The 23945-nt window shown below is 45.0% G+C and overlaps 3 protein-coding genes across 7 annotated transcripts in view; all 3 read left to right on the top strand.

Moving 5' to 3' along the window:
* The window catches only part of ABHD6 (abhydrolase domain containing 6, acylglycerol lipase), a 52559-nt gene extending 49851 nt beyond the window's left edge, over positions 1–2708 (top strand). For all 4 annotated transcript variants that reach the window (XM_082637422.1, XM_082637419.1, XM_082637420.1 and 1 more), the window contains one exon: positions 1582–2708. In XM_082637422.1, coding sequence (XP_082493548.1) covers positions 1582–1758 — 177 coding nt within the window. In that variant the 3' untranslated portion in view covers positions 1759–2708. The remainder of the gene's footprint in view (positions 1–1581) is intronic.
* Positions 2709–10010: 7302 nt separating this feature from the next.
* Positions 10011–16666, top strand: RPP14 (ribonuclease P/MRP subunit p14). 2 transcript variants are annotated; one of them, XM_082639206.1, is made up of 6 exons: positions 10011–10237; positions 12898–12995; positions 13096–13180; positions 15500–15576; positions 16024–16102; positions 16553–16666. In XM_082639206.1, exons 2-6 carry the CDS (start codon positions 12919–12921, stop codon positions 16607–16609), a joined length of 375 nt encoding a protein of 124 aa, XP_082495332.1. In that variant the 5' UTR covers positions 10011–10237; positions 12898–12918; the 3' UTR covers positions 16610–16666. The 2 variants fall into 2 exon arrangements, with proteins under 2 accessions (XP_082495332.1, XP_082495331.1); XM_082639205.1 differs by lacking the exon at positions 10011–10237 and adding an exon at positions 10289–10519.
* Positions 16667–16724: 58 nt separating this feature from the next.
* Positions 16725–20934, top strand: HTD2 (hydroxyacyl-thioester dehydratase type 2). Its single transcript, XM_082639204.1, has one exon. The coding sequence runs from the start codon at positions 16728–16730 to the stop codon at positions 17232–17234; it is 507 nt and encodes a 168-aa protein (XP_082495330.1). The 5' UTR covers positions 16725–16727; the 3' UTR covers positions 17235–20934.
* The last annotated feature ends 3011 nt before the right edge of the window (positions 20935–23945 follow it).

Raw genomic sequence — 23945 nt, 5'->3', positions numbered from 1 at the left:
GAGCCCTGGGCAGGCTGCACATCCCCACTGTATGTGTGTGAAAGCACAGGCAGGAACTCAGGCTGCACCACAAAGGCTCACGACTGCGGACGACCCAGGAGAAGAGACTGGGGAGGGGGAGCCAGGTCTGTGCGCCTGGCGCAGGTGGGGAGGCAGCGGTGGTGGCGTCAGTGTGCAGCTATCTCCCATCGGCCAGGTGCAGCCGAGAATGCACAGCACAGGAACGGAACGAGGGCATCCAGAGGAGGGAGGCCTCCTGTGCTTCCTTCGCACCAGCCAGGGACTGAAAGCAGCTTTGTGGACGCCTGATAGGAAAAGTGGGACCCAGGCTGGGCCAGCAGGGAGTCATTCAGTCAGAAATCAGTCAGAACAATGAAGGCCTTTCTTCATTCTAAAAATCCCAAAGGTGATGTGGGCTCTCAGGGACCAACAGGGAGAGGCAGAATCCTGTCATGCTCCCCATTGGCTGTTCCTTTTTGCATTTGTGCAGCCCAGGGTGCTCTGCGTTCTGCTCACCCTGCTTCCCAGTGGGTGGCAAATCTTGGTTTTAATGATCTGGGTTGATGAGACTAAAGCTCAAAAACAGACAGGGCTCGAGTTTGTTGGGGTTTTGCTCTTGCTGTTATGGATGGAGAGGAGGGCCCTTCTTGTCTGGGATGAGTTGAAGGTGAAAGTGATTAAGAGAAGGGGAGTGAATACAAACCCGACACCAAAGGAGGGTGTTGGGGAGAAAGTCGGTAGGTTGGCATTAAAGTAGCAAGGTAACCCAGGTGAAAATGAAATTGCGTTGTTCAAAAGGTGTTGGCCCTGGAAAATTGGTGCCCTCCACGTTGGAAAAACACTCCCTGTTATTCACAAACTTCAGTGCCGGAGGTCCCACAGCTCAGGGACCCCCCAAAGGACCTTCAGGAGATACTCCTCCAGCTTGTGATAATTAGTCTTCCCCTCTTGCGCGTCTCCTGTGTGGACTCCCCACAGCTTGGGCTCCCCTAGTCCAGGGGCAGGGTGCGTTCTCCTGGCCCAGCCTGATCACATCACTGGCCGCTGTCCTTGACACAGCCCCATGGTCCCCAGCTGCCCTCAGACTGAGGCCTGACTCCTGGCGTGGCTGGAGGAGTGGACCCCCTCTGTCCCACCCCACATCCATCCCCACTCAGACAGCACCAGGCTCCTTGCTGTCCCCTGCATTTGCCATGACCTCCCACCCTTGGGCTGCTCCCTCTTCCATGAATTCCCCTCCCGTGTGGTTTCTCAGCTCCCAGGATCCTCCCCTATCAGAGTTCTCGCTACATCGTGTTGCATTTGTCTGCTCTCCTGTTTGGCTTCCCCACCAGACCAGGATGTCCTCAGGGCAGGGACTGTGTTTCCGCCTCAGTAATGCCGCCAGCTGCACACCTCCTAGCGCCGAGTTGCAGGATAAAACATGAGGCATGTGGTCACTTCCGTCAGAGAGCCACAAGCCCCAACACTGAAGTGACTTTGTCCTAAAAATCACCCCTGCCAGGCCTGGATGGGAGTTCTGTCCACAGAGCACACAGGGGTCTGAACCTTTTCCGTCTAGTTTCCTCTCTCATCCTGCAGGTGCTCGACGTGTCTGGGGCGGACATGTTGGCCAAGTCAATTACCAACTGCCAGGTGGAGCTCCTGGAAAACTGCGGGCACTCGGTGGTGATGGAGAGACCCAGGAAGACAGCCAAGCTCATTGTCGACTTCTTAGCTTCTGTGCACAACACAGACAACGACAAGAAGCTGGACTGAGGCCCCAGTGGCAGCCTACACTCCGCACCCAGCATCCACTTCCATCTCCAGAATCTGACGCAGCCACCACTTCTCAGGGATCCTGCCCCAAATGCGGTGGGAGCGCCAGCGTCCCTGAGGAAGCCAAGTCCTCCTCCAGCCCCAATCTCTACAGATCCGCAGAGCTTCGGGGGCCATGAGGAAAACTCCAAGATGTTTTTCACAAAATGCACATTCACATGGAACGAAATAAGAAAACCCATCCATGAAATCTACCCAGAAGTCTTCAAGTTCATGTCACAAAGCGCCCACATTGGACCATAACCACCGAGGACATTTTCTTTAAGATGTTCCTCACAGACTGAGGCTTGAGGTATTTCTGTTGCTTCTGACACTCTCCCGTGCATGCTCAGTGGCTGTTTTAGGAGCGTTAGTCCCCAATCACCAAGCCCCTCTTGTTTATGTCTAATTTAAGTTTTACGTAGAGTCCCATATGTGAATGCAGCCCGTCAACTGCAAGACCACGGAGGAACACGGCAGGCTGTAGAAAGTATTTACGCAGAAGGGGGTGTTCTGCCTTGCCAGCTCTCAGAGCAGCAGAGAACACAGGTGGGTGATTTGACCAGCACCCCTGTGTCAGGTATGTCTTGAGTGAACCCGGGACAGCTGCAGTACAAAGAACACCTGGCAGGGTGGGTTCCCTGGGAATAATTTATTATTTTTAAAAAAGAACTAATAAAGCAATAATGTTCTAGACATCTATCTAAATAATCAGACTCGGGTTCCGCTCCCAAGCACCTCTTTTCTATCTTGCTGTGCTATTGAAAACCCTTGGATGTAAAATACTAGTTTGTTAATGAATTCTGTGAATTCTGTGAACAGTAATGTGATTGAAAATAAATCTAAACTGCTGTAAAAGTGACTGCAAAGACATAAAATAAATTTAATAAGTCTAGATCAGCAACATACAAGTGGTTTCTGGTTTTGGGGTTTTTTTTAACATCTTTATTGGAGTATAATTGCTTTACAATGGTATGTTAGTTTCTGCTGTATAACAAAGTGAATCAGCTATACATATACATACATCTCCATATCTCCTCCCTCTTGCGTCTCCCTCCCACCCTCCCTATCCCACCCCTCTACTGGTTTCTGTTTTTTTTTTTTTTTGCGGTATGCGGGCCTCTCACTGTTGTGGCCTCTCCCGTTGCGGAGCACAGGCTCCGGATGCGCAGGCTCAGCGGCCATGGCTCACGGACCCAGCCGCTCCGCGGCACGTGGGATCTTCCCAGGCCGGGGCACGAACCCGCGTCCCCTGCATCGGCAGGTGGACTCTCAACCACTGCACCACCAGGGAAGCCCTGGTTTCTCTTTTTAAGCTCTTAATGAAGTGCAACGTTGGCAGATGTTCTGTTAACTTTAAAATGTGTTTTTTAAAGTAAGGCTTGTTCTACAGGCATTGGAAGACCTTGCTTGTATGAGTTGCTACTTTCATTTCCAGAAATCATGTTTGCAGTTTTTATTCAATTGAAATTATATATCAATTTTTAAATATTTATTTATTTATTTATGGCTGCGTTTGGGTCTTCGTTGCTGCGCGCGGGCTTTCTCTAGTTGTGGTGAGCGGGGGCTGCTCTTTGTTGTGGTGCGTGGGCTTCTCATCACGGTGGCTTCTCTTGTTGCGGAGCACGGGCTCTAGGGCGCACTAGGACGTCAGTAGTTGTGGAGCATGGGCTCAGTAGTTGTGACTCACGGGCTCTAGAGTGCAGGTTCAGTAGTTGTGGTGCATGGGCTTAGTTGCTCCGCTGCATGTGGGACCTTCCCGGACTGGGGATTGAACCAGTGTCTGGCAGGTACTTAACCACTGGAAGGCAGATTCTTAACCACTGCACCACCAGGGAAGTCCTGAAATTATATATCAAAAACAAAAGGCATGAGTCATCAAACTGTTCCTTTTGACTCTCTTCTGTGGCATTTAGGAACCTAAACTCCTCAGGAGATTCACTCTTTCAAATCTTCTTACAGAGTCTGCAGCCATGTAGTTCTGGAAATAAAGTGAGAACTTGGGTGAACATTGTGGTTTAAATTGGAATTCAGGACTTGGTCTGAATATTTTAGTTTATCAAGGAAGAGTAGAATATAGATCTTAAAAACAAGAGATGTGAAAATGTGACATCAAACTTGTGGGGTGCAGCTAAAGCAGTGCTCAGAGGGAAATTTATAGGCTGAAATATGTATATTAGAAAAGAAGAAAGGCTAAAAAATAAATAATTTAAGCTTCTATTTTAAGAAGCTAGAAAAAAAAGTAAATAAATCAAACCTAGAAAAAAAAATAAGGAAATAATACAAATGAGAGCAAAAATCAATGAAGTAGAAAAGAAAGTAGATATTTGACATGTTGCTTGTTCCAGTCTCCCATAGTCACCAAAAATTCTGAGCCTAGTAAGGCTCTGGGAGGAGTCAGTCTTGTTAGGTTTGGGTAGCGAGAGATGGTTTCCTTGGGGTCCCTGAAGAAGCCCCAGACCTGGGATAACTACCCCAGATCATTAAGCCTATTAGATGCAGGAATTGTTATGTCCTGGGTTGAACTAAGAATCAGGTCCAAAGGAGCCACTGCACTGCACCCTCAGTGGGGTCATCCAGAAAGGGGCATGTGCTGGCCATCCCACCTGGAAGGATAGTGGGCAAGGTCTGCAGGACACGGCTCCCACCTGGAAGTGGAAAGCATTCCACTGTTGCTGGAAAGCATCACTGGAACCCACACCCCCTGCAGTGGAAGCACAGGGTCTTAACCACTGGACAGCCAGGGAAGTCCCTTGAGAGGTTTTTTTTTAAAATTAATTTATTTTTGGCTACATTGGGTGTTCGTTGCTGCACGCGGGTTTTCTCTAGTTGTGGCTTGTGGGCTCTAGAGTGCAGTCCCAGTAGCTGTGGCGCACTGGCTTAGTTGCTCCACAGCATGTGGGATCTTCCCGGACCAGGGCTTGAACGCGTGTCCCCTGCATTGGCAGGCAGATTCTTAACCACTGCACCACCAGGGAAGCCCAAGAGTTGTTTTTGACAAACCTGCAAAGTGGGTTTTCAAGGTTCTCTCTTGGCCCTGCAGTTCTGGTCCCACGGTGCTAGGAAGACTCGAAAGCAGAAAAGCACATCTCCCTCTTGAGCCCCACTTCCTGCCTTTGTGATTATGAAGAGCCTGCTGGTTACTGCCCCACTGGGCCCTTTGGAGTGTCTTTAATGACGGTCTTAGAAAGAAGAAAGGGGTCAGTCATCATAGCCCTCCCTCAAAGACTGCCCGAAGCTTCTGAAATAAGAGTGGAAAGCCCCAGCAATCACAGCTGGGCTCTTGCCTCACTGCCTGGAGCAGGGTTGTCTAGGCTGCTAAGGATGGAGCCTCCAGGCAGATGTTGAAGAGGCTGAGGTACCAGCAGTGTTTAGAACTCAATCTGCCGTTAGTCTGGGCGTCTTGTTCTGGGCAGAAGTGACACCAGGAGTGACTGACGCAAGACATTGGATGGAGCTGCCCGTGTGTCTATCTTCTAGTTCCCCATCCCAGGGAAACTTACTTTTTGCTTTGTCCAAAGGAGTTCCCCAGAAAGTACTGGGAAATTGTAATGTATGTCAGGCCAGGCTGAATCATGTAAATTACATGACTGAATCATGTAAATGTGCCAGGCGCTATTCTAAGTGTTTTCCATGCATCACCTTATCAAGCTCTCACACAGCCCTAAAAGGGACATAGGACACTGTGCCCATTTTACAGCCAAGGAGACCAAGGCATGGAGAGGTAAAGTGTCTCGCCCAAGCTCACACAGGTAACAAACAGAAGCCTCTTGGTTTATGATTGAAGGTGTCTTGCAAAAACAGTGCTTTCACCGGTTCAGGCAGGAGCTCTCTTGCTCAGTTTCCAGCAGAGCCTGGGGCCCTGTTGGCTCACCTAGACCAGGCCAGTGTGTGGCAGCTTCAACCACAGATCACTGAGGTCACACCTTGGGCCCCTGCATGTGGGATCTAGTTCCCTGACCAGGGATCGAACCCGGGCTCCCTGCATTGCAGGACGGATTCTTTACCACTGGTCCACCATGAAAGTCCTTGGGGTACAAAAGCCTTTCTGTGTTCCCTGTTTCCTGTTTGTAGAAAAAGGCTTTAGTCTCCTAGGCCCTCCCTGAGTTCCTGAAGAGCAGATTCAAGAAGTTACTAATTAGGAAAGTGAGGGAATGCAGAAACAAAGTAAAAGCAGTCAAGAAACAATAGTTCAGTAATAAAACACAGTCCTAGTTCCTCCTGGAGGGATATACGTAACAATCCGACACATATCTTTGAGTTGCTCTGCTGGAACTAAGACCCCACCCTACCCCCCCTGCAGGTGGAGGATGGTGACTACATGCCAAGCACAAGCACTAGACCCCAGACAGTTTGGAACCAGAAGGTTAATGATTAGGATTCCTGAAACATCACCTGTTACCTCACCACCAAACAATTGGAAGAAAGTCGTCCACCCTGCAGCTCTCACCCCAAATGTTGCCTTTAAAAGCTCTTCCCTCAAAGCCGTTGGAGAGTTTGGGTCTTTTGAGCATGAGCTGCCCCTGCTCCCTGCTGGGCCTTGCCATAAACCTTTCTCTGCTCCAGACTCCGACCTTTCAGTTTGTTTGGCCTCACTGTGCCTCAGGCACATGAACTTGGGTTGACCAAGTCTTTTATTAAAAGTAGCAATTTAGGACTTCCCTGGGGGCGCAGTGGTTAAGAATCTCCCTGCCAATGCAGGGGACATGGGTTCCAGCTCTGGTCCGGGAAGATCCCACTAGCTGTGGAGAAACTAAGCCTTTACGCTACAACTACTGAACCTGTGCTCTAGAGCCCACAAGCCACAACTACTGAGCCCACGTGCCACAACTTCTGAAACCCTTGTGCCTAGAACCTGTGCTCCACAAGAGAAGCCACCACAATGAGAAGCCCGCGCACCACAACAGAGAGTAGACCCTGCTCACCGCAACTAGAGAAAGCCTGTGCGCAGCAACGAAGACCCAACACAGCCAAAATAAATTAATTAATTAATTTTCAAAAAGTAGCGATATATTGGGTCTATTTCAGAAATGTTTGCTGAAAAACTCTTAGGCCGGGTTTGAGAGCATTTTTTAAGAAAACTCTCATAGTCTCTGTCTCTTTCCAAGTCTTTTTGTCTCTGTCTCTCCTCCCCCACCCCTTGCCCCATCTCTGTTTCATCATTTTGTCTCATACCCGTCTGTCTCCTTCACCCACACAGATACTCTTAACAGTTGGAAACCTGACTCTTCTGATCCTTCAGTCTTTCAAATCTTCCAGCGTCACTCCTTTAACCATACAGACTGGGCTTTCCCATCAGCCACTTCTCCCTCCCCCTTTCATCCCTCCCACACTGGACGATGTTCATACAACCCTTCCATTCCTGGAAAGGAGGCAAAAAAGCAGTGCGAGTGCAGATGGCTCAGTGGAAATGTCCTCAAGTTACCTGCCACAGTCAGGGCCAGAGGGCAGCGGTGCTGGGGCTGCTGTCCTGGTATCCCCAGCTACCCTTGCGGCCCAGTGTTGCTCTCTGGGCTGAAGATCATCAGGATATGGGCCTGGGGTTGCCAGTGCCTGTGATGGGGTGAGGGTCTTGTGGGACCATAAGTCTAGTCAGGATGAGGGAGAGGATGTCCTCTGAGCAACAGGACAGCCCCTCTCTCTTGGCTCCTGGAAGAAACTTTCTTTCCATGGTTTCTGGATCTTTGGTCTCTAAACCCTCAGGACAATGACTAGGAACCTCAGGGCACATGTAGAAGGCTGCCAAGCTCCAGCAGGGGATGAGAGGAGAAGGGATTCTTGGGGGGCAGAAAGTGGCACCAAGGTGACAATCCCAGTGACCCAAGGTGAAAGCTGGCTGGGATTGGGTAACTGTTACTGAAGGGCAACTATCAGTGTGAGTGTAGGTCTGCAGTCCCTTACCACACCTCACAGAGCCAGATGTGATACCGAATTCAGAAATTTTCAGACTTCACAGAGGTGGTATTTTATGTATACCATACGTTGTGCACACCCCCAGTGGGATCTGGGGCAGCTTTACACGATCACATGCATTCGTATTTCTGCTGTATGCTCTATGCATATCCACAGCAAATGGGACAAAAGCTATAAAGAGCTTCACCTCAGTTTAGATTAAGCATTATGCCAGATGAAGAAAGATTTGGTTTCTGGATTTTTCTTGGATTTCAGGATTGCAGATAAGGGACAGTGAACCTGCACTCCCTGTCCCCTCTCTCTTACCTTGGTGGGTGGGGGTTGGAGCTGACATCTTGAGGAAGAGTCTGTCCTTCCAAGTTGGAAGGAGAGGCATGCAGATGGGTGCGGTCCAGGGCTCTGCCTTGTGACCATTAGGGGCAAGTCCTGAATTTTTTTTTTATAAATTTATTTATTTATTTTTGGCTGTGTTGGGTCCCCGTTTCCGTGCAAGGGCTTTCTCCAGCTGCGGCGAGTGGGGGCCACTCTTCATCGCGGTGCGCGGGCCTCTCACCATCGCGGCCTCTCATTGCGGAGCACAGGCTCCAGACGCGCAGGCTCAGCAGCCGTGGCTCACCGGCCCAGTTGCTCCGCGGCATGTGGGATCCTCCCAGACCAGGGCTCGAACCCGTGTCCCCTGCATTGGCAGGCGGACTCTCAACCACTGCGCCACCAGGGAAGCCCAAGTCCTGAATTTTATCTAACAATTATCAGTATTATAAAAGTGATGCCCTGTCACTTTAAAATAAATCAAACAAAATGAATGCTAAAACATTGTGAGCATCTCCTATACCCTCCACACAGCCCCACCTGTCTTCCATCAGTCCACTTGGAACCCTTCTAGACATTATACTTATGTATATATGTATGTATGTGCACACATAGACACGGACATATGTGTAACTGGACGAGGCCGGTACTGAACCCAAGTTTGACTGCTTGCCGCTTGAAAGGTCAGTACTCGAGAAACAAGTGTTGGTGAAAAAACTTGTTTTATTCAGGAGGCCAGCAACCTGCGAAAATGGTGGACTAATGTCCGAGACCATCTCCTAGTTGTGGGTTAGAGGACAAAGGTTTTAAAAGGGAGTTTCAGGAGTGCACAAGCAGGGGGCTACGTGCAGAACAGCACGGTCAGCTCCAATAATCATCTCGAGATGGGTCGTGCAGTGGTCTGGTCAGTGTCATCTCGGTGTTTGTAACGTGTACTCAATCAGTAATTTACTCCAAGGTTGGTCCGCTTCCACCTCCTTAAGGTCAGCCCCTGGAATTCTCAAACAAGCAAGATTAATTCTCTCGTAGTTAGACATGGAAGGACTTTTGTACCCGGCAAGGCTCCACAGGGTCCTGCTTGGTTTCAATCCCCCCTTTTCTTTGCTACCCTTCAATCCTGAGGGGAACAGGGGTGGGACAATAAAGGGAATAAAGTTTTGGATAGAGAGACTAATCATAAACTTGTCAAGGGAACTCAGTTTTCGGGGGACTCGGTAGGAGTTGAGTGCCAGACACAGGATAGCAGTGGTGAGCCGACAAAGACAAGGCCCCAACCTCATGGGCTTTACGCTCAAGTTTTGGCAGCCCCGAGGCCCTCTCCCATGTATACCCCTGACTCATATCACACAATTGGTGGTAATACGGTGCAGTGTGGAGAGAACCATCTAAAGTCAGATGGCCCAATCCACCACTTACAACTGTGATCTTGGGCAAGTAACTTAGCCTCTTGTGCCTCAGTTTCCACCTCTGTAAAATGGGGATGATCGTAATAATAGTCACTTTAGGACTGTGTGAGAGTTCCATGAGATAACATATATAAAGGTTTTTGCATAGTACCTGGCACAAAGTAAGCACTTGATTGTTGAATACACATGATATGTTTCACGAGTGCAGGGGCCATATCGTCTTGTTCCCAGTGCCTAGCACATCAGGGGCTCAGCAAGTACTTATTCAATAAACGAATAGATGAAACTTGGCTTACATTCGGAAATAGGACCATCTGGGTTTTTTTATGTCAACCCAGACAGAACACCTACTATGCGCTGGGAGCCACAAGAGACACTGAGAACCGGTTCTGCCCTTGGGGATTGTGTTATTTAGGAGATGCTCAGCAGAAGAGACGCTAGATATAAATTTTTTGAACGAATGAAGGCATAGATGAATGATTACGAAGCACGCTCCCGGGCACAATAAACATGCCCTGAGTCCCTTACCCTATGCAGACATTTGCGCACTCGGCTTTCTGCAGCGTGGGCACTAGAGGGCACTAAGCATGGCGAGTCTCAGATTTCACAGTCACGCCTGGGTCCTTAGGAGAACCTCGCGCGGTGACGTCATATCCTCCCTAGACGTCACGCATCCGGGGGCGGGACAGAGAGGAGCCAAACGTAAACACCCCGGAGTTCGGGCCGCAGGCTTCGTGGGAGCTCCAAGTCTTGGTGGATTCTTGCAGGGAAAAGGAGTCCGGGAGGCGTCAGACCAGTCCGACGGAGAGCGGGTAGGCGGTTAGCAGGGCGGCTGTTTTCCGGGAGTGAGCTCAGTTGGCCGCACTGGTGACGTATGGACGCACGCGCCAGGGGCGCATGCGCAAGGCGGAGGGACGGCGGGCAGCGAGGTTCGGGCAAAGGTACCTACCGCTCCGGCCGCGGACGCCAAGGGCTGAAGGCGAGGCTGGGCCGCGAACCTCCCCGTGCCTCTCTACAACGCGGTCTTAGTCGCGGAGGGTGGCCGAGAGGACCGAACGGGTCACGTGTGCAGAGCGCATGCGCCCAGCCCCCAGGTGGGCGCTAAATCAATGGCGGACGTTAGTCTAAAAAAGTTGAAAACGACTTAAGTGCCCAACAGTACGGGATCGAGGATTCTGTTTTTTTTTTTTTAAATCATTGACTTCGTCCCAAAGTTATATATTGAATGCTTGCTGTATGCGACGTATTGTTTTAGGTTTTCGGGAAACATCAGAGAACAAGACAGAAAGATGCCTGTTTCTTTTAGAATGTATATTCTAATAGGGCGGGGGAGGGAAGTACGAATAAAGAATAAATGAATTTCACAGTTATGTTAGAGGGTGGTGAATGCTATGAGGAAAAAGTAGAGCAGGGGCATGGGGGGATGACATTAGATCTAAATGCCACTGGAATAAATGGAGGAATGAAATTAAGCAAAGCTATGAAGGAGGCAAGGGAATGAGCCATGTGGCTATCTGGAGGAAGAGTATTTACAGCATGTGGAAAAGTAGGAGGGAGGCCCAGAGGCGGGAGGGAAAGAGCTAGGAGGCCTGTGTGGTGGGACTGAGCAGGGGAGAGCGGTAGGTCAAGGTGGTGGGAGGAACCAGCGGTACAGATCACGGCTGTAAACACTTTGGCTTTACTCTGAAACGGGAATCTTTGCAAGGTTTTGAGCAGAGGAATGATGTGGCTTGGATGGTTTTTAGTAGGGTCACTCAGGCTGCTGTAGAGACTAGATTGGGGAGGGAAACAGGGACACCTATTACTGGTAGATCAGGTAATGAAGAGGGCAGAGCTATCACTCACCCTGAGGCTCAGCCCTGTCAGAGGTGACTGCTCAATAAACACTTGCTCCTTCAGTCTTTTTTTTTTTTGTAAAATAAACATAACATAAAATTTACCATTTTTAACTGTACAGTTCATTGGCATTAAGTACATTCACGTTGTTGTACAGCTATCACCATTATCCATTTCCAGAGTAGTCCTGAAGTCTTTGTTGTTATTGGCATCCTAAGCCTCAGTCCAGTCTCACTCCCCTACCTCGAGCAGCCAACTCCTCTAGGGTAGTCCGTAACACTTAAAAAACACCTGTCGTGTGCCGGACAATGAATGGAATGATTGAGGGTCCTGTTCTCCTTGCCCCTTTAGTCGGGGAGACTCTGGTGATGGGGAAAGAAGCACCAGGTAACTATTGCTGCAGTCCTGAAACCAAAGATAACTCTTGAACATACAGGCCTCACACTACAACCATTTGATCAATCCTGTATTCAGAAAGTGTTGAATACTCTGTGCCAGACTCAGTAAATACTCGTGTTTGTTGAATGGATGGTTGGATGTACCTTCTTGACCCTGACTTCTCATTTTTTCTTGAGGTCATTATTTGGGAGTAGTTGGAAGTGGGCCCAGAGAGGTTTTTGTAAATGCTGGTCTATAGCTATGTGACCTTGGAAAAGTCCCTTTCCTTGGTTCGGTCTCAGTTTCCTGGTCCCTTTAGTGGGGGAACCAGATATTAAACAAATAGACAATATTAAGAGATTGTGTAACAAGAGAACCTAACTTAGGGTGTCACAGAAGACCTTCCTGAAGAGGCAGTATTCCTGGAAGAGGTGAACTTCAAGCTAAAATTTGAAAGATGAGTAGGAGCTATCCAGAGTGAAAGTGAGGTAGGAGTGGAGCCAAAGGACAGGGATTCTCTACAGGGGGACTAGCATGTTCTGAGTTCTTGAAGGTTCCAGATCTGTTAGAAATGGCTTGAGTGTCCATTCCAGAATTCCTCTTAAGAACTTTGCTGTTTAAGCTCAGTCTTTTGCAAGCCTGCCAAATAGCCCTGTACAGGCCTGGCTTCTAGACAGGGAACAGGCAGATCAAACGTTGGGGGAGGCCAGGAGATCTACCACCCGTCATTCTTCTGTTAATGTTCTGTGTTGACTGAGAGTAAATAAGAAGAGGGTCTTCGGTCCCAGATTTTACTCCTTTATGCTTTTTACTTTTTTTTTTTGTATGAATAGGCATCATGCCAGAGTGGTCTTGAGGCAGCTCAGGAGTGGTTGGAATCTCTGTGTGCCTCTGGGCAGGTGTTAGCTATCTTTGCTGAGCCTCAGTGTTCTCCTCTCAAAAATGGGAATACTGATAGCTTTTAGCTCATGGGATCATTTTGAAGACATGACCTAAGTCATGTAAAGTGTTTAGCACAGAGCTGGGTACTCAGTAAGGGAAAATGTTTGCTGGGATTAAATAAGAGTACGGTGGTCTGGCGTATATAAAATATAGAAACTTCCATTGTGTCTGTATGGGTAACATCAGTTTGACCAGAATTAGATAAGTTATTGTACTAAGAGTTCTTTTAAAAAATCATATAGGTCAAATTCTCATTAAAAAAGTGAAAAATAGCTTGTATCTTGGTAATTTCTAGCCCCCTTGACCCTTCATGTAGGTGTGATCAGCACTGGAAAAGATGCCAGCCCCAGCTGCCGCATATGAAAGAATAGTTTACAGAAATCCCTCTGAGCACCACTACATGAAAGTCTGCCTGTAAGTTCAGTCTCCTGAGTTTTATTTTCGACTACTTTTTTATGAATGTGAATGGCATGAAATTTAATGCAATGCATTTTTTAAAAAATATTTTTTACAGAGAATTTCAAGATCATGGCATTGGACTGAATGCTGCACAGTTCAAACAGCTGCTTATTTCAGCCCTGAAGGACCTGTTTGGAGAGGTATGGAATCACTTGGTAGTTTGAACACTCCTAAGGTCTTTGTAAGACATAGTGAAAGGACACTTTTCCCAACATTATTTTAAAACTTTAAAACCACATTTGAAATTGCAGAAGCAGACTTTCAGAAGTGATGAGTTTTGTGTAGGTTTGTTCTCATATGCCTTCTAGTTGACAAGAACTTGTTAGACAAATGTTTAGTGTAGTGCAACTCAGAGTATGGCATAGACTGGCAACCTGCAAACTGCTGGGGTTTTTTTTTGGTTTTTTTGACTGTTGTGGCTTGTACCAGAATGTAAATGAGCACCCTGTTTCCTTTACTGAGACAGTCTCCAATGAAAAAAAACTGAGCTGAACTAAGCAGTGTGCTCACTGATATTGTTGATTTCCACTCTGGTGCAGCTCCTTATCACAGACCAGCACTTTGAAAAGTCTGTTTTCGCATTCAGTTGAAAACAAGTAGAGTTTTGAAGAGAGAACAAAGACAGATGATTCTCAGGAAATTATTTCCTGATACATATATTCTATCAAATTAAAATCTGTCAAGCACTCATCAAAATTAAAAACTTTTACTCTGCAAAAGATTCGGTTCAGAGGCTAAAAAACAGACTACAGACTGAGGGGAAGATATTTGTAAACCACATATCTGACAAAGGACTAATATCTAGAATATATTAAGATCTCTTAAAACTCAGTAGTAAAGAAAAACCCAAACACGCCAGTTAGAAAATGGGCAAAAGTGGGAGTTCCTTGGTGGCCTAGTGGTTGGGGAACCATCCCGCATGCCGCATGGCATGGCACGGCGCAGCCAAAATACAAAAAAAAATTCTTAAAAATGGGCAAAAGATATGAACAGACATTTCACTAAAAATGGTGTACAGTTGGCAAAGAAGCACATGTATGGAAAGATGTTCAGCATCGTTAGCCATTAGGGAAATGCACATTAAAACCACAATGACACATTACTACACACTTGGCAGAATGACTGAAATGAAGAATAGTGATAACACTAAATGCTGGTGAGGATGCCGAGAAACTAAAACACTCAGACATTGCTGGTGGGCATGTAAAATGGTACAGCCACTTTGGAACACAGTTTGGCAACTTCCTTTAAAAAACTATGGTAGTTTTTTTTAAACTACTGTACAACCCAGCAATTGCATACCTGGCTGTTTATCCCAGAGAAATGAAAACTTATGTCCACACAAAAATGTGTACACAAATGTTCATAGCAGCTTTATTAGTAAGAGCCCCAAGATAGAAATAAGCCACATGTCCTTCAGTGGGTGAATAGTTAAACAAACTATTGTACATTCATACCGTGGAATATACTCAGTAATGAAAAGGAATAAGCCATAGACACCTGACACATTGACCGAATCTCTAGAGAATTATGCTGAGTGAAAAAGCCAATCCCAAAAAGTAATATACTGGGTGATTCCATGTATATAATGTTCTTGAAATAACATAATTATCATAATTATATAATCTAGAGAAAGATAAGTGTTTGCCTGGGTTTAGGGATGAGGAGGAGTGGTGGGTATGGCTGTAAAGGGGGTTGAAGGAGAGAGCCTTGTGATGCTGTAGCTCTTTATCTTGATAATGGTAATACTTAAATTACCTGTAGGGTAATATTGCATAGAACTACACATATATACGTGTAAACAAATATGAGTGCATGTATAATTGGCAAAATTGGGATAAGCTCTGATTTATTAATTTTGGTTTTCTGGTTTTGATATTGTACTGTAGTTATGCAAGTTGTTGACACTGGGGGAGGCTAAGTGAAGGGTGCATGGAATCTTCCTGCACATTTTTTTTGCAATCTCATGTGAGTCTAATTTTTCAAAATAAAAAGTATGAGGGAAAAAAAATCCATGCACCCTCTGTATGTCAAGTATAAAACCTGGTTCCTGGGGATGTAGTTGTAAACAAACAGACATGGCTTCTGCCTCATGGTCTTGGTTATTTTAGTAGGAAACCATCTTGAACAATTAATGGCAAGAATGATGAATATCTTGAAACAGGAAGTCTGTGGGTCCTGTATGTGGAAGAGCGTAGCAAGCAGTTGAGCTTAATCTTGGGAATCAAGGAAGGAGCAATTTAAACAAAGACTTGAGAAAGGTAAAGAGGCCTTAGCAATATGAAGAGGTACAGGAAGAATGTTCCAGGCAGGGGGAAGTTATAAAAAAGCAGGCCCAGTACTCCAGTCCATTAAATAACACTGATTTTTTGGAGAAGAAAAGCAGTTGACAGAATTAGTTATTAGAGTTCAAGAGTAATGATGATAATAGTCTGCTGACAGCATTATTCCATACTTAGGTTGGTGCTGCGTTACCCTTGGACATTCTAACCTACGAAGAGAAGACCTTGTCAGCCATCTTGAGAATATGCAGCAGGTACGACAGACAGTGGAACACTTGTGGTTTAACAGAGCAAAGAGACGGATGGCAAAAAAAGAGCAAAGGTGCTCTCTTCTGAGAATGAGAAGCATTTTGTCATTGTGAACTCCGACGAGCTTTTGGAAGTTTAAATTGGGGAGAATATGAACATTCATCCACCAGGAACTTACACCCTAGAGAGCCAAACTTGTTATTTGCTTACAACTGTAGTGTTTCCCAATTGATAGTCAGGGTTGCAAACTCAGAAGTGTATATTTTAGAAACATTCCTGATTGAGGTTCATTTTTTTCTTTGCCTTTGACATACTGTGCTTTTATTTTTAAAGTTTTCTTATTTTAAATAGGTTTTCTGGTAGAAACTACTTTCTGGACCATAACAAACAAAAGCACTAGGGAGATGTTGCAGGGACAAATCTTTACTTACACTTTCTCGATCTTTCCATAGTGGTCTTGTCAAATTGTGGAGCTCTTTGACCCTGTTAGGATCCTATAAAGGCAAGAAATGTGCTTTCAGAGTGATTCAGGTAAAGACCATTCCTTCACATATTCCAAATGAGGCTGAGTAGTAGACCAAACTACTTATTAATATGTGTCTCATTTTTGCGCTTGCATAAATCTAGTGTGGTTAACATCATCCAGCTGGGAGGGGAAAATTCGGGGCTTCATTAATTACAAAAATGTGAGACAAAGCACGTAGGTTTTAAATTGTATGGGGGAGGACTGGGGCTAAAACTTGGAACACCTGTGGAAAAGTCTTAACTTTTGTTGCTTAATGCCTAGCGCCTAATGTATTGGAATGCTCTTTCTGAGTTTATCATGACCACTTATCTAAGGCTATAGCTCTCAGGATGCTCTTTAAAGTGCTACTACCTTAGTTTGGCTTATCCTATAGAATAGGGCACGTTTCTACATTGTCCTGTGTTGCAGTGCAGTTTTCTCCTGATACTGCCTTAAACTTTTTCTTTCTCTTATAGGTTTCTCCATTTCTCCTGGCATTATCTGGTAACAGTAGAGAACTAGTATTGAATTGAATAGTCTTCAATTTCAGAAGTATTCCTCGCTCTCCAAAGTACATTTTGGCACCAGCATAATGTTTGAAGACTGAAGCAGCCTAAAAGCTCCTGTTGATGGAATTTGAGACCTCTGAAGATGCTCCCAGTAATTTCTAGCCATCGCCTTTGGTGGGGTAGGCTTCAGAGGAGTATCTGCCTGAACCAAGCAGTGCTAAACAGGCAGCACTTACAGCGTGTGCACATCAGAGTTGGAGACCGGGCTGAACTCAGTAGGGCCTTCACACAGAGGGAGGTGGCTATCTTCTCAGAATTAACAGGGGATGTCAATCCTTTGCATTTAGATGAAGATTTTGCAAAACACACCAGATTTGGAAAGACGATTGTACATGGAGTTTTGATCAATGGACTTATTTCAGCTCTCCTAGGTACTAAAATGCCAGGGCCAGGCTGTGTATTTCTTTCCCAGGAAATTAACTTTCCAGCCCCTTTATATGTTGGGGAAGTTGTTATAGCTTCTGCAGAAGTGAAAAAGCTGAAGCGGTTCCTTGCTATTATTGCGGTGTCATGTTTTGTACTGGAAAGTAAAAAGACTGTTATGGAAGGCTGGGTTAAAGTTATGGTCCCAGAAGCTCCCACATCCTGAAATATGTCTTTAAAGATGCAAGTTCAGGCATCAGTATTACTATTATTGAACAGCCTCTGAGGAAAACAGGGATTGCTGTTCTTCACCAAGGAGGGGCTGATGGACCCATAAACCCACATTGGTGGAGGGGAGCTGGTAGAGGGGTGTTCCGTTGTCCACTTATGCTTTGGCCTTATGCATCACACAGGCTTAAGTATATTTATCATCTGTCTAGGTTTTTAAAACTGAAAAAATAGGGAATTCCCTGATGGTCCGGTGGTTAGGACTCTGGGCTTTCACTGCCATGGGTGCGAGTTCAGTCCCTGGTCGGGGAGCTAAGATCCCGCAAGCTGTGTGATACAGCCAAAAAAAAACCGAAGAAGGGACTTCCCTGGTGGCGTACTTGTTGAGAATCCGCCTGCCAGTGCAGGGGACACGTGTTCGAGCCCTGGTCCGGGAGGATTCCACATGCCACAGAGCAGCTGGGCCTGTGCACCACAACTGCTGAGCTTGTGCTCTGGAGCCCACGAGACACAACTCCTGAGCCCGGGTACTACCAAAAAAAAAAAAAAACCAACGAAAAAGTGACTAGAGGAAATCAGAGGTGGGCTTCCTTGGTGGCACAGTGGTTAAGAATCCACCTGCCAGTGCAGGGTTCACAGGTTCGAGCCCTGGTTCAGGAAGATCCCACATGCCATGGAGCAAGTAAGTCTGTGCACCACAACTGAGCCTGCGCTATAGAGCCTGTGAGCCACAACTACTGAGCCCGCATGCCACAACTACTGAAGCCCACACCTAGAGCCCGTGCTCCACAACAAGGAATGCCACCGCAGTGAGAAGCCCAAGCACCACAACGAAGAGTAGCCCCCGCTCTCCGCAACTAGAGAAAGCCTGCGCGCAGCAACGAAGACCCAATGCAGCCATAAATAAATAAATTAATTAAAAAAAAAGAAAATCATAGGTGATTCTAAGGCCGGACATTGTGTCCAGGCTCCCATGAGGTGCCATTAAAAAATATATATATATTGGGAGAGTTATCATTTAGCTTAATGTTCTACTTTTAGGATTTCAAACCTGAGAAGATTTGCGTTTGGATAAGAGAAACCTACCTATATCTGTGTAGAATAAGTTTCTCACTGAATTTATAACTAGCTAGCATTTAATAATTGAAGGCAACTATAGAAGATAGGTCATCTTTGAACACCTATCTTTTACTAGTAAATATTCTTAGATTCTGTTCTTCAGCAGTTTCTGGGTCAGAGTTTATTGTAATTTGTTACTGTTTACACCAAGATGGTAATTTGTTCAGTGTCACTTGCCCTTCAGATGGTTTTCCTGTTATCGGAGGAGGGCTTATGTGCAGATTTGGACTCAGTTATATAAGTTCTCTTGGTCTCACGTATAAAACGGATAAAGGGGCTTCCCTGGTGGCGCAGTGGTTGAGGGTCCACCTGCCGATGCAGGGGACGCGGGTTCGTGCCCCGGTCTGGGAGGGTCCCACATGCCGCGGAGCGCCTGGGCCCGTGAGCCATGGCCGCTGAGCCTGCGCGTCCGGAGCCTGTGGTCCAGGGCCTGTGCTCCGCAGCGGGAGAGGCCACAGCAGTGAGAGGCCCGCGTATAGCAAAAAAAAAAAAAAAGGGGGATAAAAACACGTACCACGTGGGATTGTTGGAGGTGACAGATACAAATAGTTAAGCACAAGGTCTAGCTTATAAACAGTAGCTACTACTATTGCCCATTCTCTTCTGTGAATAAGGTTAGAGGTTTTCCTGAGTTTGGTGCTAACTGGTCAAAAGTTAGAGAACAGACCAGTCTTTCAGGATGTCAGCCAATCTCTTGGTATTCTAAACTTGGAATAGATCTTGAATGCAAAGCTCCTATTTTAATAATCCAGATTTTTTTCTCTCTCCCTTGAAAATACTGTGGGGTGCCCCCTTATATAAATAATATATGCTTTTATTTAAAAAATTATAAGGTAAAAAATTTAAGGAACACTGTGGAGGCCAAGTTCTTAAGAGTTGAGGGGTATTAGAGAGGAAATGTGCCTAATGTGTTATTACTAACGTCATGCCCTACATAGCCAACACTATTAAGACAAGAATCTATAGTAGAACATACAGGTGGTCCACCTGTGCTCTGTAGCTTTAGATGGTGGCTCAGACCACAGCTAGATGCTTTGATCAGGAAGGTAAGATCAGGTTTAATTGGTTGCATCAACCAACATTTACTGGAAAAAGATTTTTTCTTCCTGCTGGTGGATGAGTAACTAGATTTTTTATTTATTTTTTTTACATCAAGGGGATCAGTTAGATTACTAGAAGGAATTAGTCTAGTCACTAGAGGGCAGTGATGTGTATAAATAAAGTGAGTATTTTAAACTTTAATACTGTACCATACTCTAGTTGGTGAGATGAAAATACCAAAATCACTGAGAAGCAAGGATGCCATTATCATGAGTTTCAAAATGGGCAGCATGTGTAGGTTTAGATACACCTGAAGGAGGTGTATTTATAGGTGAAATACTATACATGCCTAAAATTGGATGTGACTTTGAAAAACAAAATGGGGAACTTGAGTCACAAAATAGAGACTTGAAGCTAAGACTGTATACTCCTGCAGAACTCATTCTCTGGGACTTAGTAGCAGTCCTGAAGCATGGGTTCATAAGTAGAGTGTGATGTAATCATTAATACTATAAGCTACCATTCTTTCAATGATAAGCCAATTTTCTACATTAATTCTAGTCCTTTAAACAGTTGTATGAAGTTAATGTTCCATTTTATAGGCAAGGAAACAGACTGATGTGGTGTGACTTGCCCAAGGTTGTACAGGTAGTATGCAGTAGAGCTGGGATTCAAACAGCCCTGCCTGGCTCCGGGGCATTTTTTCCATCACACTGTGGGTCTTAAAATGTTCCCATACTGGAACACTTTCAGTTTCTATAATTATATCTTGTTATGTGGCAGTAAAGTATTTGGAACCACCATTCTATATAATTCTGTTTATATTCAGAATGCTCTAGATCTTATTCCCTTGCTACAGTTGTAGTGTTTTCCTCTTTGCTGTTACTTGATGGCTTCTACCCATACCTATTGCCTACACTTTTTCTAAGCTGACATTCAGTGATTATTTGTCTTCAGAGCAGAATTACTGAAAGAGTTATTCTAAAAATGAAAAATCATGTGCAAGTCAAGTATGGTGGGGAGGGATGTATGTCAGGTCTGGCGGATAGCTGATTAGTACTCTGTAACTTAAAGTAGCTTCTCAATATGAGCATTTCCTTTTTTTTTTTTTTTTGTCCTCAGTAGATGTCATGGTCTTCTTTGTAAACCAATGATCTTTGTAAACCAATAAAAAGTTGGAATAGAGAAGCAGGCAAGAAGTTAGGGATACTTCTCTGTACACAATGACTTGTTATTTTTACTCAGAGCCAAGCTTCTCAGACCTCTCGTGCTCTGTTAAAGCTGACTAACAAAAACTAGCTGGTTGGCTTTTTCATTTTGAGCTCTGTACAAGTTGCCAGAAAGAATGACTCTTCATAATGAAAGCATGGGTGACCCTCAAGTCAGGAAGTCCTCTCCCAGGTAATTGCGAAGTGGCTTTGGTCACAAGTGGAAGTGGGTACAAAAGTACTGACTAAAATATGAGGCCAAATTGTACTAGCACTTTCCACATAGGGGCATTATAAGACTGCAATTTATGTAATGTTTGATTGCCACAAATATATACCCATCTTAAGCAATTTCAGTCTAATGTACTGGAAAATTGCTTAACAGATTTTTATATTCTATTAGAAACATTTCCATATTGGTGAAGTGCCACTCATTTCTTTTTCTGAGCAGCAAATCTTAAGTAGCAGCAGGGAGAAAGCCTCACCACAGCCACCATTCATCTTGTGTATTCAGCTAGAAAAAGAAGAAACTGCTAAATGCACATTCGTACCTCTTAGGTAACCACAGGTTTTCATTTTGTGCTGAATTATTAGTCATTTTTCTTCTGTGTTCTCAGAGTATGATGAAGAGACCCATTTACTCCCAAAGAAAATTGCTACTAAATTACATCTATTAAGTTTTCATATTAAAACATACTCCACGAAAGGTTGACAGTCACTCTGAGCAGTTGTGCCACTCTGAATGCCTCATGTACTGGCATAATTTATTAACTGGTTCTATTTGAACAGAATGCAAGTGCTGTGGAATTACTCTTGGGCTGCAGTTGAGCATCTCCAGTGTCCCAGATGTTTCACTTCCTTTGTTCTTGGCTTTTCTTCATATGGATTACAAACACAGCAGAGACTAGAATTCTCGACATCTTCAGAGAAATTTTGAGTTGGAGCAAAATCGTAAGAAAACCCAAGACAAGTGTGGACACTACATAAATAGAACAGGATTAATAGAAGGCTCCACAAGCAGTCGATTTCTAGGCTATAATCAATTTTTAGGGTGGCTCTTAGGTAGGCCACAGTTCATATGACCTTATAAACCCTGATCAAAATTCCTCTGCGATGTGATGGAAAATAACACGTAAGGGAAGTAAGAAAGATCAAATGTGCGTTGTTTGATTTATCCAGATGATGAATATTTAAAGTCATTCTGAGTTGGGAGGGGATGCTGCTAAGGAAGCACTGAGTTTTTCACAAGCTTCTATGTCTTGATTTGTAGAGCAGTTTCCAGGTCTAGAAGCAACCTCACTAAAACTCATTATCTTCAGTCAGTCTGGCCAAATGTCAAGCTGTTAGATAAACAACCTGTGGGCCATCTAAACATTTGGCAACATACAAGAATGTAAATTTTTTTTCCCCCTGCCAGCCCTGAGTAGTGTATGTGGCGATAACTAAGGTACTGCATACCTCATTTGCTTTACCCAGCATGAGACTGGAAGCAAAGTTGATTTGATTCAGATCAGCTCTGGACTGGGGAGTTGCCCCACCTTCAGTATGAACCACTTCAAAAGCCAAATGGATAGCGAGACTGTCATAGGATTGGGGACAGGTCTCCAGAGGATCTATTTAGTATTTACTCTGAGAGGCTTACTTTATTCAAGAATTTCTAGAGAATGAGAAAGGCTAGATTGAGAGTCTGTGGCTTCATTTCATCAAATATCTGGTTTCTCAGTTTCGTTTTCATAGTAAGGAAGACAACAGGCTGTCACTTGATGACCTTTGCAACTCAGTTATATAATACCATTATTTTTCTCCTAATCATACAAATATCTTCACTGGAGACATTTTGAAAAGTGCAAGAAGACAAAAAAATAGAAAGCATCATGATTCCACTTGCTAGAGACCCTCAGTTAATACTTTGGTGGGCTTCCTTCTGGTGTTTTTCCTAAAATATATTTTTAAATCTTGGGATCATAAAATGTATTTATTGCTTTTTTCTACTTACTGTTATATCTAGAGCATTTCCCAACATCATTCAACATCCTTTGATAATCTCATTTTTAATCATCGCAAAATATTCTGTTTATGATTGTACCATGATTTGTCCAATCTCCTATTGTTAGATATTTATCCTTGAGTGCTATATATTTGCACTTGTCTTGATTATTTCCTTAGGATACTCTCCTGGAGGTGGGATTACTGCGTGAGAACATTTTCAAAGCCCTTGATATGTGTTGTCAAATCCCAGTCCTAGTGCCAGGCCTATTACATGCTTAAGTACTCAGTAAATAATTGTTGAATGCATAAATGCCTTTTGGAAAGGTTGGACCAGTTTATACTCCCACCAGCGGTATGCGAGAAGAGCCTTGTCTTGATCAGCCCACGTGATAGGAATAATGATTAAAGCAGAATTTTGGTTTCTGTGATTCTGGTGATGAAATAACCCATTTGCCTTAAAGAAATGGAAGTAAAAAGTTGAACCCTCCCTAAGTGATATATAGTTTTGTTTTAATAGACTGCTGCTTTTAAACACACTGGCACAAACATGGAATGTAGAAGAATTTTGATTATTTTAGGATGTAATCATGAAGTTCCATGTTTCCCTCTTCATATCTCTCTCTCCACTGAGTCTTGGCCTCTAAGTCAGTGTGTCATGGCTACTTGGCCACTTGGAGTTGCCCAACAATCCCCTTCAGCTTGAGATCTGGGGAGGGTACCCTTTAGATACTGTCTGGGCTTGTGCTGTGATGTCACATTGTGGTGGTGGTGTTTCCAAGAAATTTTGTTCTCTTGTCTGAAATGTAGAAAGTTAGGGAAGATAAATTTAAGAGTTAGAAACTTCCATTCTGAACTGTAGGGGAAGGAAGAAACTAATATTGTCCGAGGTTTTATTATGTGCTGAGCCCCTTCCCATCCTATTGCATTCCTCATATCAACCCTTCCAAAAAGTATTATCTCCATTTTGCAGATGGGGACGGGCTCAGAGAGGTTGGGTAACGAATTCAAGGTCACACAGCTGGTAAGTCCTGGAGCCCTGAAGATCCTGGTCATCTAATTCCAAGTCTAACTCTCTCCACTGTCCTGGGACACTGCCCACAGCACTGTGGGTGGGCCAGGATTATGGCCTTGGGTTCAGGCAGATGGGGTAAGTTTGGGGCTGAGAAGTTGGTGGCAGAGTTCTCTGGCTCTGGGTTTGAAGTTCTTGGAGCCAGTACAGTGGGACTGACCACCGCAAGCCTGAGGCTGAGAGTTCTCAAGTTTGAAGGCCTTGTGGGCTGAGCTAAGAGCTGGGGCAAAGGGTAGAGGTTGGGAGTTTGTGGACCAATACCCAATTTTTAGGGTCCCCAGTT

This window comes from Mesoplodon mirus (assembly GCF_964341445.2).
Source record: "Mesoplodon mirus genome assembly, chromosome: 12".
Taxonomy (NCBI): Eukaryota; Metazoa; Chordata; class Mammalia; order Artiodactyla; family Ziphiidae; genus Mesoplodon; species Mesoplodon mirus.
The sequence above is the reverse complement of the archived record's forward strand: the minus strand, read 5'-3'. Positions and strand labels throughout refer to the sequence as shown.